This window comes from Mobula hypostoma, chromosome 6 (assembly GCF_963921235.1).
Source record: "Mobula hypostoma chromosome 6, sMobHyp1.1, whole genome shotgun sequence".
NCBI classification, from domain to species: Eukaryota; Metazoa; Chordata; class Chondrichthyes; order Myliobatiformes; family Myliobatidae; genus Mobula; species Mobula hypostoma.
The window spans coordinates 41,521,688-41,549,520 of record NC_086102.1 but is presented as its reverse complement, the minus strand read 5'-3'; the positions used below and the strand labels follow the sequence as shown (position 1 = coordinate 41,549,520).

At 40.9% G+C, this 27,833-nt stretch overlaps 1 protein-coding gene across 3 annotated transcripts; it reads left to right on the top strand.

The window, feature by feature from the left end:
- Window positions 1–5: 5 nt before the first annotated feature.
- mix23 (mitochondrial matrix import factor 23) lies at window positions 6–27,748 on the top strand. Of its 3 annotated transcripts, none has more exons than XM_063050660.1 (5): window positions 6–85; window positions 14,315–14,440; window positions 16,157–16,303; window positions 18,365–18,424; window positions 26,174–27,742. In XM_063050660.1, exons 1-5 carry the CDS (start codon window positions 35–37, stop codon window positions 26,222–26,224), a joined length of 435 nt encoding a protein of 144 aa, XP_062906730.1. In that variant the 5' UTR covers window positions 6–34; the 3' UTR covers window positions 26,225–27,742. The 3 variants fall into 3 exon arrangements, with proteins under 3 accessions (XP_062906730.1, XP_062906732.1, XP_062906731.1); XM_063050661.1 differs by lacking the exon at window positions 6–85 and adding an exon at window positions 399–545 and having other exon boundaries at window positions 26,174–27,746; XM_063050662.1 differs by lacking the exon at window positions 18,365–18,424 and having other exon boundaries at window positions 26,174–27,748.
- The last annotated feature ends 85 nt before the right edge of the window (window positions 27,749–27,833 follow it).

Here is a 27,833-nt window from a genome sequence, read left to right as displayed (position 1 = left end):
GGCTCGGCTCGGGTCCTGAAGCGGCGGCGGGAAGATGGCGGCCCCCAGAGAGGAGCCGAGTTGCCAGGATTTCTCGGAATTTCAGGTGAGGAGGGAAGAGGGGAGGGTGTGAATGAGAGAGTAGGTAATGAGGGAGGTGGCCTACCCCGGGACCGAGATCAGCATACATCAGTGACACTGGGGCTGATGCCCGCCGCGTTAGCGGCGTGCGCCCTTCACGGGACGGCAGCGGCCGCCGCGGGCTGAGCACCGGCGGCGGCGGCGGCAGCGGCAGCGGCGCCAGTAGCTGAGCGCTCACCCCGTTCCCTGCATTCGACCCTAGACAGGTCACTGGCAAAGGCTGAGGGTGGAGAGTTGGGGGGGGGGGTGTCTGTGGAGAAAGAAGTTATTCATGTGTTTCAGGTCAATGACCTTTCGTCCGATTCAGGAATAGTTAGAGACGTGTGCAAGTATGTGAAAAAAAATCAAAGCTGCAAAAAACACAAAAAGGAAAATCTGAAATGAAACCTCAAAAAGTTGGCGATACTCAGCAGGCCGGACTGAAGGTAATCTTCAGGTACTGACTAATTGTATCTCAGCCTGGCATGGAAACACCAATGCCCAAGAACGGAAAAGCCTACAAAGTGGTGGATACAGCCCAGTCCATTACAGGCAAAGGCCTCCTCACAGTTGAGCACACTTAAAGGAGCACTGCCACAAGAAAGCAGTGTCTATCTTCAATGACCACCACTATCCAGGCCATGTTCTGTTCTTGTTGCTGCCATTGGGCAGGAGCCTTAGGTCCCTCACTACCAGGTTCAGGAAAAGTTGCACCCTGCAACTACCGGGCTCCTGAACCAGAGTGGTTAACTTCAAGTACCTCAACTGTGAACTGATTCATTAACCAATAGACTCACTTTCAAGGACTCTATAACTCAAGTTATCATTATTTATTTATTTATTTTGCACAGGTTGTCTTTTGCACATTGGTTGATTGTCAGTCTTTGTGTGTAATTTGTCTTTAATTCTATTGTATTTCTTTGTTCTACTGTCAATACCTGCAATAAATGAATCTCAGTGTAGTATACTGTGACATATATGTACTTTGGTAATAAAGTTACTTTGAAGTACAGTGGACTCTGGTTATTTGGGATACATGCGGACCAGTACATTTTGGTCCAATTATGTGGCTGTTCCAATTAGCTGAAATTTCATGGAAATAGTTTAAAAGATTTGAAAAAGACAATCTGAGTAACAAATTATGCACTTAAATGAAATCAGAACAAATTAGAGCACTATTAATACGACAGTATGATAAAACAGTATTAGTTCCTAATACTTATCAACAGAGGAATTTATGTGCATCGTGTTCTTTTGACTTAAAATCAGCACAGATACCTAGTGCAGATAATAGACTGCCTTCACACAGTGCTGTCAAAGCAATCTTCCAAATCTTTGTTTTCATTGTAACTTTAAAGATGATTGTTGATACCTTCAAATTCTTTGTAGTTCTTAACTTGCTGAAGTAAAATGGTTTCATTTTAACTCCTGCCATCTCTGGCATCTCCAAGCCTGAATGCTTGAAACCGAAGCGAGCAAAACAGTTCTGAATTGTCTTACTGCTTATTTCTTAGAAACATAGAAACGTAGAAAATAGGTGCAGGAGTAGGCCATTCGGCCCTTCGAGCCTGCACCGCCATTTATATTATGATCATGGCTGATCATCCAACTCAGAACCCCGCCCCAGCCTTCCCTCCATACCCCCTGACCCCCATAGCCACAAGGGCCATATCTAACTCCCTCTTAAATATAGCCAATGAACTGGCCTCAACAGTTTCCTGTGGCAGAGAATTCCACAGATTCACCACTCTCTGTGTGAAGAAGTTTTTCCTAATCTCGGTCCTAAAAGGCTTCCCCTCTATCCTCAAACTGTGACCCCTCGTTCTGGACTTCCCCAACATCGGGAACAATCTTCCTGCATCCAGCCTGTCCAATCCCTTTAGGATCTTATACGTTTCAATCAGATCCCCCCTCAATCTTCTAAATTCCAACGAGTACAAGCCCAATTCATCCAGTCTTTCTTCATATGAAAGTCCCGCCATCCCAGGAATCAATCTGGTGAACCTTCTTTGTACTCCCTCTATGGCAAAGATGTCTTTCCTCAGATTAGGGGACCAAAACTGCACACAATACTCCAGGTGTGGTCTCACCAAGGCCTTGTACAACTGCAGTAGTACCTCCCTGCTCCTGTACTCGAATCCTCTCGCTATAAATGCCAGCATACCATTCGCCTTTTTCACCGCCTGCTGTACCTGCATGCCCACTTTCAATGACTGGTGTATAATGACACCCAGGTCTTGTTGCACCTCCCCTTTTCCCAATCGGCCACCATTCAGATAATAATCTGTTTTCCTATTTTTGCCACCAAAGTGGATAACTTCACATTTATCCACATTAAATTGCATCTGCCATGAATTTGCCCACTCACCCAACCTATCCAAGTCACCCTGCATCCTCTTAGCATCCTCCTCACTGCTAACACTGCCACCCAGCTCCGTGTCATCCGCAAACTTGGAGTTGCTGCATTTAATTCCCTCATCCAAGTCATTAATATATATTGTAAACAACTGGGGTCCCAGCACTGAGCCTTGCGGTACCCCACTAGTCACCGCCTGCCATTCTGAAAAGGCCCCGTTTATTCCCACTCTTTGCTTCCTGTCTGCTAACCAATTCTCCACCCACACCAATACCTTACCCCCAATACCATGTGCTTTAAGTTTGCACACTAATCTCCTGTGTGGGACCTTGTCAAAAGCCTTTTGAAAATCCAAATATACCACATCCACTGGTTCTCCCCTATCCACTCTACTAGTTACATCCTCAAAAAATTCTATGAGATTCGTCAGACATGATTTTCCTTTCACAAATCCATGCTGACTTTGTCCGATCATTTCACCGCTTTCCAAATGTGCTGTTGTCACATCCTTGATAACTGACTCCAGCAGTTTCCCCACCACCGATGTTAGGCTAACCGGTCTATAATTCCCCGGTTTCTCTCTCCCTCCTTTTCTTGCCAACTATCAGTGACAAAAATTGCTGCTTTTTGAACACAATCATACACAACTGACACTTTAAAACTGTTCACTCAAAGTACAGTGTAGTGTCTAAACGGCCACGCAACTGCAAGCGGCTGGCATTAGTTAGAAATTGTTTGGCAACAGTCTCCTCCCTCATTTAAGCAGCGTAGTGTCCCAAATAATAACCGATAGCCCAATTAGCAGGAATCCACTCTACTTTGAACTTTGATTCTTGGGATGGCAGTAATTCTGTATGAGGTGTGATTAAGTCCAATAATTTTGTATTCACTTCAGTTTAGAAGAATGAGAAAGGATCAAGTTGAAACTTACAAAGTTCTGACACCAGTTTTGGACTGTGCATTTGGTTTCCCCAGTGTGGAGGCCATGTTTTAAGTATCGGTTGCAGTGTGTCAAATAGGAATCAGAATCAGAATCCTTTATTATCGCCAAGTATGTGGACCCATACAGGGAATTTGATGCCGGTTTCCCTGAGCTCTCGTTGTACAGAATCAAAAAGCAAACAAAACAATAGTGCAAATAATCATGAACTATATACAATGAGGTATACCTGTGTATGTACAGGTGGACTTGGTTTATAATAGACTAAAATTCAAGTGTTCATAAGACTGATGGCATACGGAAAGAAACTGTTCTTGTACCTATTTGTCCTGGTATACAGTGATCTAAAGCGCCTACCAGAAGGAAGGAGTTGAAACAGGTAGGCGCTTTAGATCACTGTATGCCAGGACAAATGGGTACAAGAACAGTTTCTTTCCATATGCCATCAGTCTTATGAACACTTGAATTTTAATCTAGAAATAAAGAAAAGTAGCTGTTTCATCTGCAATGAGTGTTTAGAGCCTTGGCTGACAAGAAGTGGGACGTTAAAGGGCAGGTGTTGAATCTCTGCAATTTCTATAGTAATGATTGGTATAGTTGGTGATGGAAAAGTGAGTCTGCCTGTTCTGGAGAGCAGGGTAGTGTAGAGGAACATTTTGGTACTAGGTACCAGAAGTTATAAGGTGACCTATTGAATGTGGAGGCTGCAAGCATGGAAGGTGATAATAAGGAGGACCCCATCTGTATTCTGATGTGATGAGTGACAGTGAGACCAGGCATGTAGGCAACGAAATAGACACTATTGAGAGCTCTACTGATCACACTGGATGAGCAAAAAAAAAATGATTGATCAGAAGCATTATCTGGATGGAAACACCACTAGAACAGTTGTAGTGGACAGACTGGGAGAACAGAACATTGTGCTTGCAAGGAGCAGAGTGGGAGGAACTGTAGCCAGGTTAACAGTGGGAGTCCATGTGTTAGTAATGGCCACAAGATGTTAACCTCTCCTCTGAAACTGGGTAAAGTTAAGGAAAAGAAGGGAAGAGTTGGAAGACATCCCAGTAATAGTGAGAGCATGGTGGAAATTGATAGCAACAGTGGATGAAACTTTAGATTCTTTAGTGAGGTGGTGAGGCCAGGAAAGCCTGAAACCTCATTTTTCTCTCTATAGAGTTCTTGCCTTTTTTAAAACAGCTGCTGATACACATTTCACTGCTACCATGTGCTAGATGTTAGCTGATTTCAAGTTTGCAGCAAAACGGCATATTGTTGGCAACCGTTATTCTGATGTTTGTTCTGATCAACAAGGCAACATAGAGAAAATGAGTAAAGCATTGAGAAATGACCCTGACATGCCAAAGTTGGGATGCTGAGATTAGAAAATAATGCCTATATGTAATAAAAGGTCATTTGTTTCTATGTTTGTATCATTGTAAAAAAAATGAACGTCATTCTCTTCATATTATGTACTAGTTCTGTTGAGTTACATTTCAGTTTAATTTTTTTGTAATCCATTTTTTACTGTGTCAAGAACTCAGTATACCCATACAAGACCTTGTTTCTCCCAGTTCTGTATATCTGTTTGTTTCATTACTTAACAGTAATGCGATTGAAATTACTGGCACAAATCAAGTCATATTGCATTGATCTGTAGTTTCTTTGGATGTATTGTGTCTCTCGAGAGATTGCAAAACAATTAGAAAGAAAGCATAAGAGTTTTTAATATTGGCTCTGAACACAAATCTTACTACATCAGTCAGATGTGATCATGAGTCACTTTTCATACAGAAAATGGAGTTCAAAGTGCTTTACTTTGGAATAAGGTGCAAACATGAAAATAAAAGACAAAAAGATGTTAGTTAAATGCAAAGTTAAATAAATAGGTTTTGACCTGGTGTTTAAAAGTGTTCATTGAGTCTGCATCCCTAATGATTTTAAGTATTGAGTTCCACATTTTAGGAGCAGAGTTCAAAAAAGAACCTGCCAATTATCTTTCGAGGGAGATTGTTTAAATTTAAGAAATATGACAGAAAAAGACACCTGAGAGCTGGAGCGAGACTATAAAATGAAAATGATTCAGTGATGTGCTCTGGTTCTAGACCATTGAGAGTTTTAAAAACGAGTAAGAAAACTTTAAAATCAATGGTCATGGGTGATGGGGGCCCTTAATAATGGATGCCGAGAATGTTAATAATTTTTTAAGTGTTGTGGTAGGGACAGGGTTGAGCCAGCAAGTTTACGCTTCATTATAATATTATAATATTCTGAATTGGAAGTACGTGTAAATTTTGACCTGGTTGACATCTTTTTACACGGTTGACTATAGAGGTTACCAGTATCTGTAGCTATACTCTCCCTAATGGAGATAATCATATTGTTAAAAATATTGTGAATTCTTCACATTTTGTGACAGATGCTTCTGAGTACATATCTTGGAAAAATGGGCTCTTTTTGCAGAGTGTATAGCAGCATTATAGGAGGCTAGTTCTTCCTTGAAAATATTACAGTGGACTTGAGCCCAGTTTTCCTCCATTTTCTGTCAGCCTCTCTGCATGACCTCTCGAACTTGCGGACAGAATTGTTTAACCATGGCAATGCTTCGCTCGGTGGTTTCTTTTTAACCCTATGTGGGGTCACCGTGTTTAATAATATTTGCAAAGTTACTGTTAAAAGAATCAACCATTTTATTTACTGAGCAGTTTAGGTCGCGTGGGTCAGATAAACTAGCCAGCTCAGAGAATTTAAGTTGCACCGCATCATCAAGAAACCATTTTTTAAACTGCAGTTTTTTCATGGTCTTGGTTACAGGCAGGAGGCATCAAAAAGCACAGAGAAATGATCAGAGATACTGGTATCAGACTGAGAGCCATTGATAATATTTAACGCCTATGTCATTACTAAGTCCAGTGCAGCAAATTGACAATAAACTGGACTGGTCAAAGAACACTTGAATTGACAATAAACTGGACTGGTCAAAGAACACTGAGGCTGTCTACAAGAAGGGTCAGAGCCGTCTCTATTTCCTGAGGAGACTGAGGTCCTTTAACATCTGCCGGACGATGCTGAGGATGTTCTACGAGTCTGTGGTGGCCAGTGCTATCATGTTTGCTGTTGTGTGCTTGGGCAGCAGGCTGAGGGTAGCAGACACCAACAGAATCAACAAACTCATTCGTAAGGCCAGTGATGTTGTGGGGATGGAACTGGACTCTCTCATGGTGGTATCTGAAAAGAAGATGCTGTCTAAGTTGCATGCCATCTTGGTCAATGTCTCCCATCCACTACCTGATGTACTGGGTGGGCACAGGAGTACATTCAGCCAGAGACTCATTCCACTGAGATGCAGCACAGAGCGTCATAGGAAGTCATTCCTGCCTGTGGCCATCAAACTTTACAACCCCTCCCTTGGAGGGTCAGACACCCTGAACCAATAGGCTGGTCCTGGACTTATTTCATAATTTATGGGCATAATTTACATATCACTATTTAACTGTTTATGGTTCTATTACTAATTATTATGTATGGTGCAACTAACAAAAACCAGTTTCCCCGGGGATCAATAAAGTATGACTATGACTATGACTATTTCCAAGTCAATGGGTGCGCTCAGTGACACGCTGGGAAAGATTTGAGTTATCCAGCAAGCTCCTGAACTCAGCTGCCGTAGTGTTCACATTTGAGAGATAATTAATATGAATATTGAAATTGCCAGAGATGAGAATCCTGTTGTAGTCAACAGGCGCTGAACTTAGGACAGCGATAAATGATGACGCAGAGGACAGTGTCCGTACTACAAATTTTAAAACATATGTACCTTAAAACTTGAAAAATTGTTGACAGACGGTAGATTGCAACTAAAATGCTTTTTGAACTCGGTGGCAATCTTGCCACCTCAGCCAATGGGCCTTGGTACACTGAAATTGTCATAGTCGGGGAGACACCATTCAGATATTCATTTGGCTTTAAGCAGGTCTCAGTTAAGAACATAAAATTGCGGTCTGAAGAGGTAATAAAATAACTTAAGATAAAACTCTTACTTGAAAGGGATCTCAAATTTAGAAGAGCGAGTCTAAATAGATTAGCCTGGTGTGGTGCAACAGGGGAGGTAGATTTTAAGTGTAGAAGGTTATTTCTGTTAACACCTTTGGTAGGATAGTTCAGTCCAATGACAATGGTCTGAATAGGATGGGTAACGTTTACAGATCTGGTGGACAGTGAACAGGAAGTAGTTAGGGAAGGATTGATTGTAAAATTGTCATACACATGGGCTTGCGAGAGTGCAATGGAAGATGTTTGCAAACAGCATCCGGGGGCCCAGATCTGCAACCTTGTGGCCCTGCTTTTCCTTCATTGGGCCATGTTTGTATTACTATTAACCATCAATGTACTGTAAGTTCAAAGACAACATTTCACTGGTTATTTGATGATCACCATCTGCACTACAAAAAGAGGCTCTCGTTACCTAAAGGTCATTCTCTAGTTCCACATCCTGCCATCATTTATGTAAGGTGGAGGAAAAGGAAGGTGGTGCACGTTAGTGGTAAGGTTCGGTGTAACTTTAATTGGTCGGCCTCTGCCCGGAATAACTGTCAGGCTAGTCATAACTTAGATATGATTTTTTTTTCCCTTAAACTATGTTCCTTGCAAAACCATTCTTTCTAGACCCAGATGCTTACGTTGGTTCCACCTGCATTATCCAGTTAAAGCTCTACATGCTGTATCACCAGACCAGCGCAGAATTTATCTTCACAAGTCTCTCATTCTGTGTTTTAAATGTGTATTCTTTAGTTACTTTAGCCAGGCCACTGGAAATTATTTATCATTTTTATTTCATCAAGCTTAATATTATCATCACTTTATTCTTCCCTCTCTCTCTTAATATTTTCTAAATGTTCTAAGAACAATCCTAAAATTTTTAGTCTATGTAATTCTAATCTCTCATCTTTAGTACCATTCTATACCTTGCACCTTCCCCAAGACCTTGACATCTTTCCTAAGTTATGTTGCCCAGTGTTGCAGATACTCCAATGAGGTCATCATTTCTCTATTAGATACTGATACATTTTGTGACTGGTGGGTCATGACAGGTCGTTACATACTGTTGCAAGTTAACTCTTTGCAATTACCTGGTTTACTGCATTAATTACTCAAAATGTGGTCTGATCTTCAACTAAGTCACAATAATAGACAAACACAATCTGCATAAACTAATAAAACACAAACAATTATACTTCTCATCAATACAGAGTACACCATTTAAACAATCACAGTCTAAAAAGTATGTGAACCTCTGGGGTAATGCATTCTACAAAAGCTATTTGGAGTCAGGTGTCCCAATCAATAAGATGAGATTGGAGGTGTGGGTTGGAGAGGTGCCCTGCCCTATGAAAAAGGCACACAAAGTCAGGTTACTGACACAGCATGCTGTTCTCAAGAAAGATCTGTTTATGTGCACCATTCCTCAATCAAAACAACTTTCAGAGGACCTTAGAAGAATTGTAGAGACGCATGAAGCTAGAAAAGGCTACAAAGCATTTTTAAAGACTTGAGTGTTCATTAGTCCACGGGAAGAGAAATTGTTTACAAATGGAGGAAATTCAGTACTGTTGCTGCTCTCCCTAGGAGTGGGTGTCCTGTAAAGATCACACCAAGAGCACAACATGCACTGCTGAAGGAGGTGAAAAAGAATCCAAGGAACAGCAAAACAGCTGCAGAAATCTCTAGAACTTGCTAAAGTCTCTGTTCATATGTCCACTATAAGAAAAACACTGAACAAGAATGGTGTTCATAGAGGGATACCACTGAAGAAACCACTGCTCTCCTAAAAAAACATTGCTGCACATCCCAGCTTGCAAAAGACCACCTAATTGTTCCACAATGCTTCAGGGACATTGTTCTGTGGACTGATGAGACAAAAGTTGAACTTTTAGACAGAAATGCACACTGCTATGTTTGGAGGAAAAAGGGCACTGCAGACCAACACCAAAACCTCATCCCAACTGTGAAGCCTGATGGAAAGAGCATCATGGTTTGGGACTGCTTTGTTGCCTCAGGACCTGGACAGCTTACAATGGTTGAAGGAACAATGAATTCCAAATTGAATCAAGACATTTTACAGGAGAATGTCAGGGTGGTGGTCTGTCACCTGAAGCGTAATAGAAGTTGCATGATGCAGCAAGACAATGTTCTAAAACACAAGAGCAAAAATGGTTTAAAAAGAAAAAAATGTATGATTTGGAATGGTCAAGTCAGAGCCCAGACCTTAACCTACTTGAAATGCTATGGCATGACCTGAAGAGGTCTGTTCACACAAGGTAGCCCAGAAATATTGATGAACTGATACAGTTTTGCATGGAGGAATGGTCTAAAATTCCTCCTCGCCATTATGCAAGTCTGATCAGCAGCTACAGGAAACATTTGGTGAAGGTTGCTGCTGCTAAAGGAGGTTCTTAAATACGAAAGTTATTAAATACAACTTATTAAGTGTAAAGGTTCACATACTTTTTCCAACCTGGACTGTAAATAGAAACATAGAAACATAGAAAATAGGTGCAGGAGTAGGCCATTCGGCCCTTCGAGCCTGCACCGCCATTTATTATGATCATGGCTGATCATCCAACTCAGAACCCCGCCCCAGCCTTCCCTCCATACCCCCTGACCCCCGTAGCCACAAGGGCCATATCTAACTCCCTCTTAAATATAGCCAATGAACTGGCCTCAACAGTTTCCTGTGGCAGAGAATTCCACAGATTCACCACTCTCTGTGTGAAGAAGTTTTTCCTAATCTCGGTCCTAAAAGGCTTCCCCTCTATCCTCAAACTGTGACCCCTCGTTCTGGACTTCCCCAACATCGGGAACAATCTTCCTGCATCTAGCCTGTCCAATCCCTTTAGGATCTTATACGTTTCAATCAGATCCCCCCTCAATCTTCTAAATTCCAACAAGTACAAGCCCAATTCATCCAGTCTTTCTTCATATGAAAGTCCTGCCATCCCAGGAATCAATCTGGTGAACCTTCTTTGTACTCCCTCTATGGCAAAGATGTCTTTCCTCCGGTTAGGGGACCAAAACTGCACACAATACTCCAGGTGTGGTCTCACCAAGGCCTTGTACAACTGCAGTAGTACCTCCCTGCTCCTGTACTCGAATCCTCTCGCTATAAATGCCAGCATACCATTCGCCTTTTTCACCGCCTGCTGTACCTGCATGCCCACTTTCAATGACTGGTGTATAATGACACCCAGGTCTCGTTGCACCTCCCCTTTTCCTAATCGGCCACCATTCAGATAATAATCTGTTTTCCTATTTTTGCCACCAAAGTGGATAACTTCACATTTATCCACATTAAATTGCATCTGCCATGAGTTTGCCCACTCACCCAACCTATCCAAGTCACCCTGCATCCTCTTAGCATCCTCCTCACTGCTAAAACTGCCACCCAGCTTCGTGTCATCCGCAAACTTGGAGATGCTGCATTTAATTCCCTCATCCAAGTCATTAATATATATTGTAAACAACTGGGGTCCCAGCACTGAGCCTTGCGGTACCCCACTAGTCACCGCCTGCCATTTTGAAAAGGTCCTGTTTATTCCCACTCTTTGCTTCCTGTCTGCTAACCAATTCTCCACCCACACCAATACCTTACCCCCAATACCGTGTGCTTTAAGTTTGCACACTAATCTCCTGTGTGGGACCTTGTCAAAAGCCTTTTGAAAATCCAAATATACCACATCCACTGGTTCTCCCCTATCCACTCTACTAGTTACATCCTCAAAAATTTCTATGAGATTCATCAGACATGATTTTCCTTTCACAAATCCATGCTGACTTTGTCCGATCATTTCACCGCTTTCCAAATGTGCTGTTATCACATACTTGATAACTCTGACTCCAGCAGTTTCCCCACCACCGACGTTAGGCTAACCGGTCTATAATTCCCCGGTTTCTCTCTCCCTCCTTTTTTAAAAAGTGGGGTTACATTAGCCACCCTCCAATCCTCAGGAACTAGTCCAGAATCTAACGAGTTTTGAAAAATTATCACTAATGCATCCACTATTTCTTGGGCTACTTCCTTAAGCACTCTGGGATGCAGACCATCTGGCCCTGGGGATTTATCTGCCTTCAATCCCTTCAATTTACCTAACACCACTTCCCTACTAACATGTATTTCACTCAGTTCCTCCATCTCACTGGACCCTCTGTCCCTTACTATTTCTGGAAGATTATTTATGTCCTCCTTAGTGAAGACAGAACCAAAGTAATTATTCAATTGGTCTGCGATGTCCTTGCTCCCCATAATCAATTCACCTGTTTCTGTCTGCAGGGGACCTACATTTGTCTTTACCAGTCTTTTCCTTTTTACATATCTATAAAAGCTTTTACAGTCCGTTTTTATGTTCCCCGCCAGTTTTCTCTCATAATCTTTTTTCCCCTTCCTAATTAAGCCCTTTGTCCTCCTCTGCTGAACTCTGAATTTCTCCCAGTCCTCAGGTGAGCCACTTTCTCTGGCTAATTTGTATGCTACTTCTTTGGAATTGATACTATCCCTAATTTCTCTTGTCAGCCACGGGTGCACTACCTTCCTTGATTTATTCTTTTGCCAAACTGGGATGAACAATTGTTGTAGTTCATCCATGCAACCTTTAAGTGTCATTTGCCAGTCTATCTTAGCTAATTCACGTCTCATACCTTCAAAGTTACCCCTCTTTAAGTTCAGAACCTTTGTTTCTGAATTAACTATCTCATTCTCCATATTAATGAAGAATTCCACCATATTATGGTCACTCTTACCCAAGGGGCCTCTCACGACAAGATCGCTAATTAACCCTTCCTCATTGCTCAAAACCCAGTCCAGAATAGCCTGCTCTCTAGTTGGTTCCTCGACATGTTGGTTCAAAAAACCATCCCACATACATTCCAAGAAATCCTCTTCCTCAGCACCTTTACCAATTTGGTTCACCCAGTCTACATGTAGATTGAAGTCACCCATTATAACTGCTGTTCCTTTATTGCACACATTTCTAATTTCCTGTTTAATACCATCTCCGACCTCACTACTACTGTTAGGTGGCCTGTACACAACTCCCACCAGCGTCTTCTGCCCCTTAGTGTTACGCAGCTCTACCCATATCGATTCCACATCTTCCCGGCTTATGTCCTTCCTTTCTATTGCGTTAATCTCTTCTTTAACCAGCAACGCCACCCCACCTCCCCTTCCTTCACGTCTATCCCTCCTGAATATTGAATATCCCTGAACGTTGAGCTCCCATCCCTGGTCACCCTGGAGCCATGTCTCTGTGATCCCAACTATATCATAATCATTAATAACAATCTGCACTTTCAATTCATCCACCTTATTACGAACGCCCCTTGCATTGACACATAAAGCCTTCAGGCGCTCTTTTACAACTCTCTTAGCCCTTATACAATTATGTTGAAAAGTGGCCCTTTTTAATGCTTGCCCTGGATTTGTCGGCCTGCCACTTTTACTTTTCTCCTTTATACTTTTTGCTTCTACCCTCACTTTACACCCCTCTGTCTCTCTGCACTGGTTCCCATCCCTCTGTTGTGAACTAACCTCCTCACGCCTAGCCTCTTTAATTTGATTCCCACCCCCCAACCATTCTAGTTTAAAGTCACCTCAGTAGCCCCCGCTAATCTCCCTGCCAGGATATTGGTCCCCCTAGGATTCAAGTGTAACCCGTCCTTTTTGTACAGGTCACGCCTGCCCCAGAAGAGGTCCCAATGATCCAAAAACTTGAATCCCTGCCCCCTGCTCCAATCCCTCAGCCACGCATTTATCCTCCACCTCATCGCATTCCTACTCTCACTGTCGCGTGGCACAGGCAGTAATCCCGAGATTACTACCTTTGCGGTCCTTTTTCTCAACTCCCTTCCTAGCTCCCTATATTCTCCTTTCAGGACCTCATCCCTTTTCCTACCTATGTCATTGGTACCTATATGTACCACGACCTCTGGCTCCTCACCCTCCCACTTCAGGATATCTTGGACACGATCAGAAATATCCCGGACCCTGCACCAGGGAGGCAAACTACCATCCAGGTCTCTGGACTGCGTCCACAGAATCGCCTATCTGACCCTCTTACTATTGAGTTCCCTATCACAACTGCCCTCCGCTTCCTTGCCCTACCCTTCTGAGCTACAGGGCCAGACTCTGTGCCGGAGGCACGGCCACTGTCGCTTCCCCCGGGTAAGCTGTCCCCCCCAACAGTACTCAAACAGGAGTACCTATTGTTAAGGGGCACAGCCACCGGGGTACTCCCCATCACCTGACTTTTCCCCTTCCCCCTCCTAACCGTGACCCACTTGTCTGCCTCCCTTGGCCCCGGCGTGACCACCTATGTGTTCAATAAAGACATGCAAAGTACAATTCTTTGTGTGTTATTAGTTTAGGCAGATTGTGTTTGTCTATTATTGTGATTTGGAAACATAGAAAGCCTACAGCACAATACAGGCCCTTCGGCCCACAAAGCTGTGCTGAATGTGTCCTTACTATAGAAATTAACTAGGGATACCCATAGCCCTCTATTTTTCTAAGCTCCATGTACCTAGCCAGGAGTCTCTTAAAAGACCCTATCGTATCTGCCTCCACCACCGTTGCTGGCAGCCCATTCCACACACTCACCACTCTCTGTGCAAAAAAAAACTTCCTGACATCTCCTCTGTACCTCCTTCTAAGCACCTGAAAACTGTGCCCTCTCGAATAGCCATTTCAGCCCTGGGAAAAAGCCTCTGACTATCCACATGATCAATACCTCTCACTTAGGTGAAGATCAGGCCACATTTTATGGGTAAGTAATGCAGAAAACCAGGTAATTGCAAAGGGTTCACAAACTTTTTCTTGCAACTATAGGTGCTTGAACTCCATTTAACCATTTTGTTTTCTATCTCAATAATAGGAAATATTACGGGTGATGCGACAAATTGATGATAGGATAATCCATGAATTAAATACTAGTCTCCCTACAGCATCCTTTGCTGGGAAGATTGATGCAAGTGCAAGATGCAAAGAGCTTTATCATTCAGTAAGTAACGTTGCTTTTTACAGAGATTTTCCTGTTATCATTTTCGTACTTGTAAGAGAATATCAATTTTCTCACACACCCTCGTGTTCACTCCTGTCATTCTGAGATTCAGTTATTCTTTTGCTTGAAGATAAGGATACCAGTGGCCATTGTTGAATTTGACTGAGTGAGATCCACCTGACACTGTTGACAAATTCTAAGGAAATTGAGGTCATCCTGCTGTTTATAAAAGAAGGGAGAAATAATGCAATTACTTCAGAAGTGCTTTTTATTCAAATACATCAACGGAACCAACGTGCTAATTACTCAACTACTGCAGGAATCCTTAATGTCTCCATTTTAGTATATTTTGTCTCACCCCCAATTTTTTCCCTTTTCAGATGGAAGATCAAAGCTCTGATTGACTATTGGGCTGTATTGTAACTAAACCAACTGTTTAGTTAATGATTTAGAATCATCAATAGTTGACATCAATAGCACATATGACTTCAGCTGAGATGTGTGGTTTGGATGTTTGTCTGAAATTCAAATTAAGTGTTTGAATTTGTTTTTGAGTGTCTATTTTTGGGGATCCGCCAGGATGGTTCACTTGAGTTTCTTTTATTAGTTGGTAAATGTCAATCGGTTTTTATGGTTGGTATTAATTGACATTTTTCTGCTTAGCAAATGCTATATAAAATGAACTGGATCAAAGAAGTATAATTGAATTAAAATTTAGATATATAAACTAAGTTTTACATTGTTATCTGAATGATGTCAAGAAAGCTGAAAGATATGGCCCTTGTCTGTTATATTTTAATTGTAAATCTGTGAATCATTTGACCTTGTTATAATTGCATTCAACTTCATTCCAGAAGGATCTAAATCAGGCAATTAAGAAACAACTTTATATGTTTGCAGAATTTGGGTGAAAGAAGTTTAGATTAATTAAAATAATATTTTACCATGACAAGTTCATGGTTCACGACATGGCAGAGTTGCTCAGCATAGAGATACCTCCTGTAAAAATTGGAAAAGTAATGTCTGTGCTAGGGGGAGTGCACTTCTTCTATGGATGTACATTTTTTTGCAGATACTGTAGAAGGAAGTTTGCATTGTCTGTACTTTAACAGCAATCAGGTTCTGAAAGACCAGGCCATCAAGATGATCCAGGCCATACACAGTCAGTCAATGACATTTTCTGTGGGTACAATCAATAATAAACCAATTCAGGTCAAATAATTGCTTGTATATTGGTAGTCACCTTTTGTAAAATCCCACAATCAATCTAACATTTCTTCATGGATTTTGGGAAATGCGAACAAAGTTCATGCGAACATGAACAAGGAGGGATCATCTGCCAGGACAGTTATCAAACTAGGAGTTATCACATCTAGTGTGGAAATATTGAGAGCCATTTCCCCTACAAACCTATTGACTTAACCTAAGATTCACCCAAAAAGTAATCTGAGCAGAATTTGAAAAAGAGTACATTAAGGAATATATGTAACATGCAAGACTCACTTCAAAGCCAGATTTTAATTTTTAAAAATACTCTGAAGTACTTATTCTCTATTTTAGTTTTTATATGCTTACTTGTTTCTTTTAAATTTACTCTGGGTGATGAAACTAAGCTGTGAACCAGACCAATTTCTGTCATCTTTGTTGAATTTATTGATGCAACCATATAATAATTGCAAATTTTGTGTATTTTTGTTTCTGTTTTGTATGTTTTAGCTAAAGGAAGCTCATGCCAGTAGAGAAAAAGCCATAAAGACCTGCATAAACCAGTCCTCCAGTATGGTGAACAAATTACGAGAAGAGAGGAATAAAGACAAGGATAATTTAACGCTAATAAAACGACTCCGAAAAGAACAAACTAACGTAAGCTCTCCTCTAAGAAAATATATCAACATGCAACACAAACTTAAAAGACACAGTACAATTCTATTTTGTTGCTGAAGTAATGCTTGAGTTCATTATTCCTAGTTCTAAATTTAGTGTTCAATTTCATGTCATTTTCCAGTAATTACCAATAATAAATCCAGAATATTTTTAAATTGCAACCTTTTTAACAAGTCAAAATGGATAGTTTGGGTCGAGTGTGAAAACTGATGGTATATGAGTGCATTATCTGTAAGACAACCTCTTCTTTGAAAGTCAGGATTTAATTCAGAATTTTATTCCATTTGTTTATTATCTTAATTTGATTTGTCATGAAGGTGCAAGACCAGTGATTTGCAGAGTGGCGCACTGTACTTGTCTGGATGTAGTTTTTATGAAGCAGTGTACATTGTTACCTTTAGATCAAACATGACTGAAGATGTAGGGTATAATACCTGCACATAGTAATTGATTACTTGGCTGTGACCCTGGGAGACCTGGTAGAGGAGGATATCTTGTACTTCTTATCCTAACAAGAGAATATCTTGTCCAAGTGGATGAGGGAGATGCCATTTTGTTCTCCTGTCCCCTTCTCCTGCAGCAGCAGTTGCTGCAGATCTGCTGGCGTTTAATTCTCCTTCCACTTCTCATAAAGATCACTATGCACAGTGTTGAGTACCTAGATCTATTGCACAGTGCCCAATGCCGAGTAATTTTTTTTAAGCTGGTGATTAATATAATGATATATTTTTTAAAAAAGTAGATCCAGGAATTGCGATGCATGATTAATTTGCACCTAGTAACTAGAGTGTAAGCTCCATGGCTACTTTGCACCACCAACTCAATGTAATATTAATATGTGTATTGCCAGGACTAATTTTGTTTTTTGTCCTTTTGTGGGACCCAAAGTCATCCTGCAGATATTTGAAAAGGAATCCGATTTGGGAAATTGAGGCATGCCATGAGAGATTGATGAAGGGAGTGCAGTGGATGTTGTAAATATGGATTTTCACAAGATGTTTGACAAACCTGTAAATGAAAACTGGTTAGCAAAATTGAAATGTGTAAAATAAAATAGCAGCATGGTTTTAGAATATTAACTCATGATAGAAAGCAGGGTTTTGGATACCTTTCAGACTGTAGAGTCATTGTTGGCCCACTGCTTTTTGCAAATTTTAATGATATAAATGTTATTTAATGGAGTAAATTGTCAAGATTAATGTTTGGCATCAAATATGATAAACAATTAAAACACAAGAACTGGGCAGTCAAGTGGCATGTAAAATAAATGTGAATTTTCACAGTAACAAACTCGAAGTCAGTTGGAAATCTGGGATTCAGAAATGATAACAAATAGTACAAAATTAGAATATTATAAACTCATGATGGAAAGCAAGTTGTTGTAAATCGAAAATTAGTAGAGATGGTTTGTATTTCAAAGAAGCATTATAAGCTTCAATTGGTGCAATAGTTCTTTTGCAAGCTTCAACTCCATTGAAGCATCAAACATAGTTTCAGATACCATATTTTAAACAAACAACCACAGTGAAATGAAATTGTTGACAGTTAAAGGATTATCTGTAGTTCAATAGTGCCAATTTACAAGTTGTTTGTTTGTAATTGATAATCGTAACTGTTATAAGGTGCTCCATTAATGTGTATATTTTTGGTAAACATCACTGGACTGGATCAGAAATCTTTACTTTGCACCTCATTTGTAGCTTCAACACAACCCAAATTGAGAATATAATTTTTAAAAATGATTTTTCAGATTTTTTTTGAGAATTAAAAAGAATGAAAAGGAACGGTGTTATTTCCATTGTATTGATTAGGTTGGGGACATTGTTTTTTGTGATCATATTGTAAGCTGTTCTTAGTTGTTGACTATTAACTAGAAAGGAATAGGTAGAGGGAAGAGGTTCTGTGAAAAATCAACAAATCTGTAGATTAATGCTTTTTCAGTATGTGAACACTTGACAGCTTCTGTATTTATTACAGTTAAAATGTGCTGTAAATATTAATGTTCACTCCAAATGTTCTGTTCTTTTTTCTTTGTTTCAGTTGAAACTAATGCAGTCTGAATTAAATGTTGAAGAGGTTATCAATGACAGAAGTTGGAAGGTAGAAACTGTTTCTTTTTATGCACGTATTAGAGAACAGGATTTATGAAATACCATGAAACATAGGAGTAAAACTAGGCCATTCAGCCCATCAAGTCTACTCGTGTCTGATTTATTATTCCTCTCAACCACAATCTCCTGCCTTCTCCCCGTAACCATTGTCGCCCTGACTTATCAAGAACCTATCAACTTCCACTTTAAATATACCCGATGACTTGGCCTCCATGGCCATCTGAGTCAATGAAATCCGTAAGGCATAGGAGCAGAATTAGGCCATTTAGCCTGAACTGCTCCACCATTCAATCATGGCTGATCCTTTTTTCCCTCCTGTGTCCCACTCCCCAGCCTTCTCCCCGTAACCTTGGATGCCATGTCAAATCAAGAACCTGTCAAGCTCTCCCTTAAGTACACCCAACGACCGGGCCTCCAAAGCTGCCTGTGGTAATAAATTCCACAAATTCGCCACCCTCTAGCTAAGGAAATTTCTCCACATCTCTGTTTTAGATGGATGTCCATCTATCCTGAGGTTGTGCCCTCTTGTCCTAGACTCTCCCACCATGGGTAACATCCTTTCCATATCTACTCTGTCTAGGCCTTTCAACATTTAAAAGGTTTCAGTGAGATCCCAACCGCCCCCCCCATCCTTCTAAATTCCAGCGAGTACAGACCCAGAGCTATCAAACGTTCCTCGTATGATAACCCTTACATTCCCTGAATCATCCTTGTGAATCTCCTCTGGACCCTCTTTAATATCGGCAAGTTTTTTTCTTAGATGAGGAGCCCAAAACTGTTCAAAATACTCAAGGTGAGGCCTTATAAAACCTCAACATCACATCCCTGCTCTTGTATTCTAGACCTCCTGAAATGAATGCTAACATTGAATTTGCCTTCCTCACCACCAACTCAACCTTCAAGTTAAGCTTTAGGTTGTTCTGCACAAAGACTCCCAAGTCCCTTTGCATCACAGATTTTTGGATTTTCTCCGCATTTAGAAAATAGTCTGCACATTTAATTCTTCTACCAAAGTGCATGATCCTGCATTTTCCAGCATTGTATTTCATTTGTCACTTACTTGCCCATTCTCCTAATCTGTTCAAGTCCTTCTGCAGCTTACCTGTTTCCCCAACACTACCTGCCCCTCCACCAATCTTCATATCATCGCCAAACTTGGCAACAAAGCCATCATCTAAATTGTGGATATACAGCATAAAAAGCAGCAGTCCCAACATCGACCCCTGCAGAACACCACTAGCCACTGGCGGCCAACCACTAAACGATCCTTTTATTTCCACTTACTGCCTCCTACCAATCAGCCAATGCTCTAACCATGCCAGTAACTTTGCTGTAATATGGGATCTTAACTTGGTAAGCAGCCTCATGTGTGGCCCCATGTCAAAGGCTTTCTTTAAGTCCGAATAGACAACACCTACTGCATCCCTTTTATCTATCCTACTTGTAATCTCCTCGAAGAATTCCAACAGGTTTGACAGGCGAGATTTTTCCTTAAGGAAACCATGCTGACTTAATCCTATCTTGTCTTGTACTATTTTTCCATTTGAGTATTTCCTTGTTTATTACAATACATCTGTCCTGCACCTTCCTCGTTTTTCCCCAGAAACTCATGCCGCTGCTGCTCTGCTGTCATCCTTGCCAGCATCTCCTTCCAATTTACTTTGGCCAACTTCTCTCTCATACTACTGTAATTTACTTTACTCCACTGAAATACTGCTACATCAGACTTTACTTTCTCCCTATCAAATTTCTAGTTGAACTTAACCGTATTGTGATCACTGTCCTAAGGATTCTTTTACCTTAAGCTTGCTAATCACCCTCGGTTTGTTACATGTTGCCCAATCCAGTATAGCTGATCCCCTAGTAGGCTCAATGACAAATTGCTGTAAAAATGTATCTCACTGGCCCGCAAGAATATTGGTCCCCATCTGGTTCAAGTGCAGCCCATCACTTTTGAACAGGTTATACCTCCCCCAGAAGAGGTTCCAAGGATCTAAGAACCAGAAGCCTTCCCCCTGCACCAGCCTCTCAACCACACATTAATCTGCCAATTCATCCTATTTCTATCCTCACTGGCATGTGGCACAGACGGCAATCCAGAAATTACTACCCTGGAGGTCCTGCTCCTCAGCTTTCTACCTAGCTCTCTAATTTCTCTTTTCGGGACTTGCTTGCTTTTCCTTCCTATGTCATTGGTACCAATAAGTACCAAGATATCTGGCTGCTGTCCCTCCCTCTCCAAAATGTTGTGGATGCGATCTGAGGCATCCCTGACCCTGGCACCTGGGAGGCAACATACCATCCGGGTGTCCCATTCACATCCACAGAGAATCTCCTGTCTATTCCCTTCACTATTGAGTCCCCTATCACTACTGCTTCCTTCTCTCTCTTTCCGTTCTGCACCACGGACCCATGCTCAGTGCCAGTGACCTGATCTCTGTGGTATTCCCCTGGGAGCTCATCTCCCACAACAGTATCCAAAACTGTGTTCTTATTGTTGAAAGGAATGGCCACAGGGATGCTCTGTGCTAACTGCCCATTCACGTTTCCATTTCTACTAACAGTCACTCAGCCGCTTGCCTCCTGCAGCTTAGGAGCGACTACCTCCCCACAACTCTGATAAATTATCTCCTCACTCCTGTAAAAACTGAAGGTCATACAGCTGCTGCTTCAGATCCCTAACATCATCAGGATGCACTTCACGTAGATGTAGTTCTCTGGAAGATCTGGCATTTAAGAACACACAACAGCCATTTACTACACTAGGTACAGTAAGAGCAGCAAAGAGAACCTTAACAGAACCCTACCCACAGCCAACACCTCTTTCAAGCTGAAGCCTGACACTTCTACTCTCACCACTGGCCTACTCCCAACAATGGCCGCCTCGCTTGTCCCTTCTGTACTTTCAAACAAGCGTCGCCAACCTGGGAGAGGCCTCGTTGCTGTGGCCTGCTCCTGTTGCTGAATGGGCCACCAGAAAGGGCCCAAAAGCCCATGAACCTGTCCTTTTTAAACAATTATACAGATTCACAACCCTCAGGCTAAAGAAATTCCTCTTCATCTCTACTCTATTCTGAGGCTGTGCCCTTTGATCCTAGACTCTCCGACTATATGAATGTGCTCTCCGCGTCCACTGTATCCGGCCTTTCTATATGTACAAATAATATGGAAGCTTATTTGCATCTGAAACCCCTTTTTACTGGGTGTGTCTAGTGATGTGGCTCCTTAGCCCCTCGCTAACAGCCACTGGACAGCGGTCAGAAAACCACTTTTCTCAGACACCATACATCTAGGGTCAGGTCAGTATGACTTTTCTCAGACCCGGGAGCCCGGAATGTCTCACCCACCTGAACCATGATCTGAGCGAATACTGTGTAAATGCTGCCCACTTGGAATTACCCATCAGCAAGAAATAATAGATCGTACACTGCATACAATTATAAAGAAAGTATATTTACAAATTTCTGCTTTATTGAATAGTTAGTAGGAAAAGAAAAAGGGAAAAAAAATAGAAAGGGCCCATTACAGCTAACCCAGTCCAAATGTGCATACAAGTTGGAGCTCATCTTGAAGTTATCTTTAAGTCATGCACTTGGCCCACGGTCTGCATGAAAGGACACACCTCCTTCCGAATGTCGCTTGTAATCCATCTCGAACAAACAGGCTCTCCCACGAAAGTATTGATCCTTGAAGCTATTCATCTGCACAAAGCACCTTGTGCGACAGGGGTGACATCCTCAGCCATTCTCTCCTGTCTTCTCCCAGCGACACTACGATCTCAAACCACACCAGTGTCATCAAACCTCTCCACCAGCATTCTCTAGAACCTTCTCCCGATTCCACCATCCTAATTGGATGACACTACATTCCTAAGCATGAACATCACAACCTCTTATCTTTAGCTCGAAACCAAACATGCTGAAAGTGAAACAGACTGTTCTTACAGGACTGCTAAAACAAAATATCTACAGCATAGCAGTAACAATCTTAACCAGGGCTTTACACATCCAAAAGATCCCATAGCCTGTCTAAACTAGTCACTTTTGGTTTTTGAGGTTACATATTCAGCACAGATTATAAACTGCAGATTCCTCTATTCCTAACAGTAATCAAATATACTTCAGCTAGGGGAAAAATATTATAAAAGGAGTTCAAAGTAGTCATTTTAACATTTACAAAGTTATTTGAAGAAATAGCATATTAAATGTTAGAACGGTACCTCTACAATTTATTTAATAATGTATTGTATACCTTTGCCTTAATACTGTAGTTAGACATCACACAAGAAATGGCATTTTATTTGGTTATGTATTGAACAAGATATTTTTGAAAACGTGTTCTTTCTATATAAATGACTGCGCCAGGGCTGTATGTTTTGTCTTGCTCTCATTGTTATTCAGAAGGTGGTGCTGGATTTTCTGTATGTAATGTCACAGTCCAGATGGTTCTGTAGGCGCGGTTGTTTGGTGGAATGTGGGCGATCTTGTACACAAATTTCAGAAACTGCAGCAAGCAACTAGCAAGGCAAATAAAAGGTTGAGGGTTTGTGTGCCAGGGTAAAGGTATCTGCAGCTATGCAGGGCACTGATAAAACTACCATTGGAATGTTGTACACCGTTTTGGTCTACAGTCTATGAAAGAAAATATCTGTGGTAGAAAGCAGAAAAGACATGACAGTGGTCAACGGGACTTATTCTGTCTGGAGATATGTAAGTTGTCATGTTCCGCAGGGATCTGTACTGCAATCAATGCTAATGACAGATGAAATTGTAGGGGCATGGGTTAGTAAGTTTGTAAACAATATGAAGATTGTTAGTGCTGTGGATAGCATAGAAGAATAGCAAATGTTACAGTGAGATATGGATCATAGCAATATAGACAATATCAATCATATTACAGATATGGGTGGAGAAATAGCTGATGGAATTTAACCTGGTCAAATGTGAAGTGTTACGCTTTGGAAGATTACGTGTAAGAGGAGAATACACTGTTAATCGCAGTAACATTAACAGTATTGATGTGTAGAGGGGTCCTGGAGTCCAAGCCAATAGTTCCTTGAAATTGGCTACGTGGATTGATAGGGTGGTAAAGAAGGCATATGGCATGCTTTTATTAGTCAAGGAACTGAGTTCAAGAGTCAGGAAGTTATGTTGCAGCTTTATAAAACTCTAATTAGGCTGCATCTGGAGTACTGCATTCATTTCAGGTTGTCCCATTACGGGAAGGATGTCAAGGCTTTGCAGGTTTACCAGGATGCTGCCTAGATTACTATAAGGAGAGGATGGACAAACTGGAGTTGTTTTCTCTGGAGCAGCAGAGGCTGACGGTAGATCAGATAGAGGTTTATAAGATTACGAGATGCATAGATAAACAGCGTAGTATCTTTCAGGAATAGCTGAACTATCAACTACTTGGGGGCAACTACGTAAGGTGATACAGCGTAAGTTCAAAGGAGAGGTGTGGGCAAGTTTCTTCTTACAGAATGTGGTGGGTGCCTGGAATGCACTGCCTCGGATGGTGGTGGAGGCGAGTACATACAGTTGTTGAAGAGGCTCGTAGACAGGCACATGACGGCAGGAAGTGGAATGATGTGGACTGTATGGAGTGTTGAGAATACAGGGTCACATTCTCAGAAGGAGTCAGACATTGAGATCGAAGGTGAGGAGTGTAGTAAATTTTTGAAATCCATTACCCAAGGGAACTGTGGTGGCTCAGTTGCTTAGCATGTTTACCATAAGGTTTTTTTTTGATATGAAGGGGGTCAAGAGCTTAGGGGGTTACCAATGGGAAGCAGGTGTCAAGGTACCACATTAGGGATGAATTTAATGAATGCCAGAGTAACGATGAGTAGCTAAGTGACTCACTTTTGAATTGCTTATGGTTTTACCTGGGGTATTCAGTGTACCAGCAATAATGAAATGATGGCATATTTCTGAGTTAGGATAACGTTCAAGTGATGCTGTGTCTGCTCTTGACCTTAATGGTTCTAAAACCTGGAGCTGTTAAGATGCATCTTACCTTACCTATACTGCTTCAGTTATGGTTGGAATCGATACTGAGTTGAATGATAAAAATGTCAATCAAATGGCCATGAGTTGTATTAAGTTTTCTAAATATTGCTTTGTCTCTTAACTTGAGCCAGATGAAGTTGTTTATACAGATGGGAGGAAAGCCTGTCTTTGTAGAATGCTCAGATTTTCCCTTTGTTGTTATGTAGTATTGATAATGGCAGGTCCATTCGAGCAGTCGCAGTGATCGAAGCACACTCCATCCAGGCTACCCTAACTGCATGTTCATGGTTTGGCATTTGTTCCTTATCGCTTATGATCATATGTTTGGATATTGAGCCTGTGCTGCTTCTGTGCTTTTGAGTAGTGTAGACAAATACCTCCAAATCATCAGTACCAGTTCCATTCCTCACCTTTATGACAAAGGTTCGGGCATTCTGAAGTAGCTGAGCTGTGCTCGGCCTCTCACAAGGACTGACCATTTTGTTGTTATCGACTGACTCCAGTGTTCCGTTTAACAGTTCATCCAATTTTGTAATTCCTCACGAGCTTGTACATTGAGTAGATGTATCTTTCTTGATTATGGTGCATACTGTAGCCAGATTGAATCCGCTTTTGTTCTGCTTTTATATAGGATACACAAGTTGTTTGATAGTAGGGAACAGCAGAGGGAGGAAGTTTGCTTTCTGAACTACAGGCTTGTGACTATCAGTTTTCCCCAGGGCTCAGTGTTAGGCCCATTCCCAAGTGTCATCTTATATCAATGACTTGGATGAAGTGTAAGTTTGCAAATACTAAAATAGTTATTGTAGATGGTGAAGACAGTTGTCAGGATACGAAGAGGGATTGTAATCAGATAGGGAAAAGGGCTGAGGAAAGGAAAATATGGATGATTGCAAGGTGTTGCTTTTTGGGAGGACAACTGAGCTTAGGACTTTCACATTGAATGGCAGGACCCTGGGGTGCACTGTAGGATAGAGGGACCTAGGAGTCCAAATACATCCTTTCCTGAAAGTAGGGTCACAAAAGCAGCTTTTGGCATGCTGGGCTTCGTCAGTCATGGTACTGAGCATAGACGTTGGGATGTTATGTTGTAGTTATTAATGAGGCCACATTTGGAAGATTGTGTTGACGCTGCTATAGGGAAAAAATACAACTGAGTTGGAAAGAGCACAGAGGAGATTTACGAGGGTCTTCACTGGAGTGTAGGAGAATGAGAGGCATAGGTAGGGTGAACATGCACAATCTTTTTTCCTCAAATCAGAAACTGGAGAAAAAGGTTTCAGGGTTAGAGGGATCTGAAGGGCCACTTTTTTTACTCAGAGGTTGGTCCATATGTGGAGTGAATAGCTAGATGAATTTGTTGAGGCAAGGAACATTAACAAGATTAAAAGGTAATTGGAAAGGAAAGCTTTCAAGGAATATGGGACTAGTCCAGATGAGGGTCTTCATTGGGCTGGTTGGACAATCAACCTGTTTCTGCACTGTATGATTTTGGCATATTCTACTCAAAATTTTGGGACTGGAGGCAGATTTATTCCCCATATTAATCATGCAAGCTGGTTTTAAGCTGGTGAAGAACAGGACATAAAATGTGTTTCTCAGTACAAGGTCACGCTGATCAAAACTTTTATGTGGTGTATTAAGCAATCTTTGACCTGCAATTGGAATTGAGGATTAAAGCAAATTACAGTATCAGGCATTTGATTTTTTTTTAAAACTTTACAAAGGTCTTCAAGGAACGCTGCAGAATTCATTACAAGCCTTCAAACAACCTGTGAACCTGAATCATTGAAGACAGGCCAGACTCTGCCTACCCATGGCTTGAAAAGAATGAATTACATTGAAGTTATTCGGGTGAAAGCACAGTGGACCATCACAGGGACCGGTTATGGGTATAAGCCAAGAGTTGTTAGGATGGGCCTTTTATCATTGAGAGAAAAGTGTAGTTCTGGTAATTACCTAAGCCAGCCTGTAAAATTGGTTTCCACCAATTTCTTATGCTGCAAGCTTTTCAAAAAAAAAAATCATTTTGAATATCATAAATCTTTCATAATTTTTTTAAAAATTTCATAATGGAACAGTTCTGTTTATGCCAGGGAATATACCTGGAAATGTCTGTTTTTATTACACTTATTTTTCCATTTGTCCTGTGCATAATTACTGGACAATATCACAATTTTTCAAGATTATCTCACTTAGAATGAATAGTCAGAGCTTTAAGTTGAAAAAAATTGTATATTTAAAGTGTTACCTTTCTGACTTTGATTGTAATTGATACTATTTGAATTTCCTGTTCCATCACTTACTTGGTAACTTGAAATGCAAGTATTGATTCATCTCCCAATCGACACAGTGCATTTTGTTAGCTAAGTGTACAGAATAAAATCATGATGATTAAGCTACGCACATTGTAACAAATTCTGAAGACTAAATTGAGACATTAGATTTTGACAGACTGTTTTCATCTGTGGTGTTCAGGCAAGGAATTAAGGCCAGTAACAGTTGTAATTTACATATTAAAAATACCATTTATTAAATTAGAATCCTTTCCTCAGGCTCATCTTCATTTTGAAACATTTGTCTTGTGCATTCATTCTGTATCCATTTTCTAAAATTTTTAAAAATGTAATTTGCTTGCCTATTCCCTATAAGGTGGAAAAAGGGTGAAAGGACCTCACACCCTTTACCACAGGACTTAATTTCTACCATCATTCAGTTTTCTTGCATGTTTGATGGGAGATATAGACAAAGTGGCAAAGATTTCTTTAGTTACCAAAGTATTTATTTGGACTTTGTTATTCCTGGCTTTTACCTTTTGTGTGCTATATAATGTACTCTCTCTATTAAATAAAAACAATCTGGAGGAGGGTCTTCCCTTTTTTCCACCTGCATGTAACCAAGTTGCCCAGAAGCTGCTTCCAACAAGTATTACCCTGTGGAATAAACATACAGGCAATGATACATGAAAAATAATTATTGAAATGGGTGGTGACATTGCTACTGTCTGCTGTTGTGTTCATATACAAAAGGATTCACTGAATCATAAATGTCATGAGTTCCATTATCTTGGAATCCATTAAGATTTAAAAGGTCTGTCTGTTCATGTGTTCAATGGTTGACATTCAATTTTGTATAACATAATTCATGTTCTTGAAGAAATCACAATGAATGAAACAATACTTTATATCTAGAGTATGTCATATGTAGTAATATCCACTGGTGCTTTTAAGCTTGGTGTAGGTGCAGATAGTGTAAAATGTACTCCTTCGAAAGAGCTGGACCTCCCCTCATTAAAAACAATAAAGAATTCTGTTTTTATTGATTATTTTAATGTCCAAGTACTCACAATTCCATTTCAATACTGTCAGAGCCTGCTGTGTAAGTTTG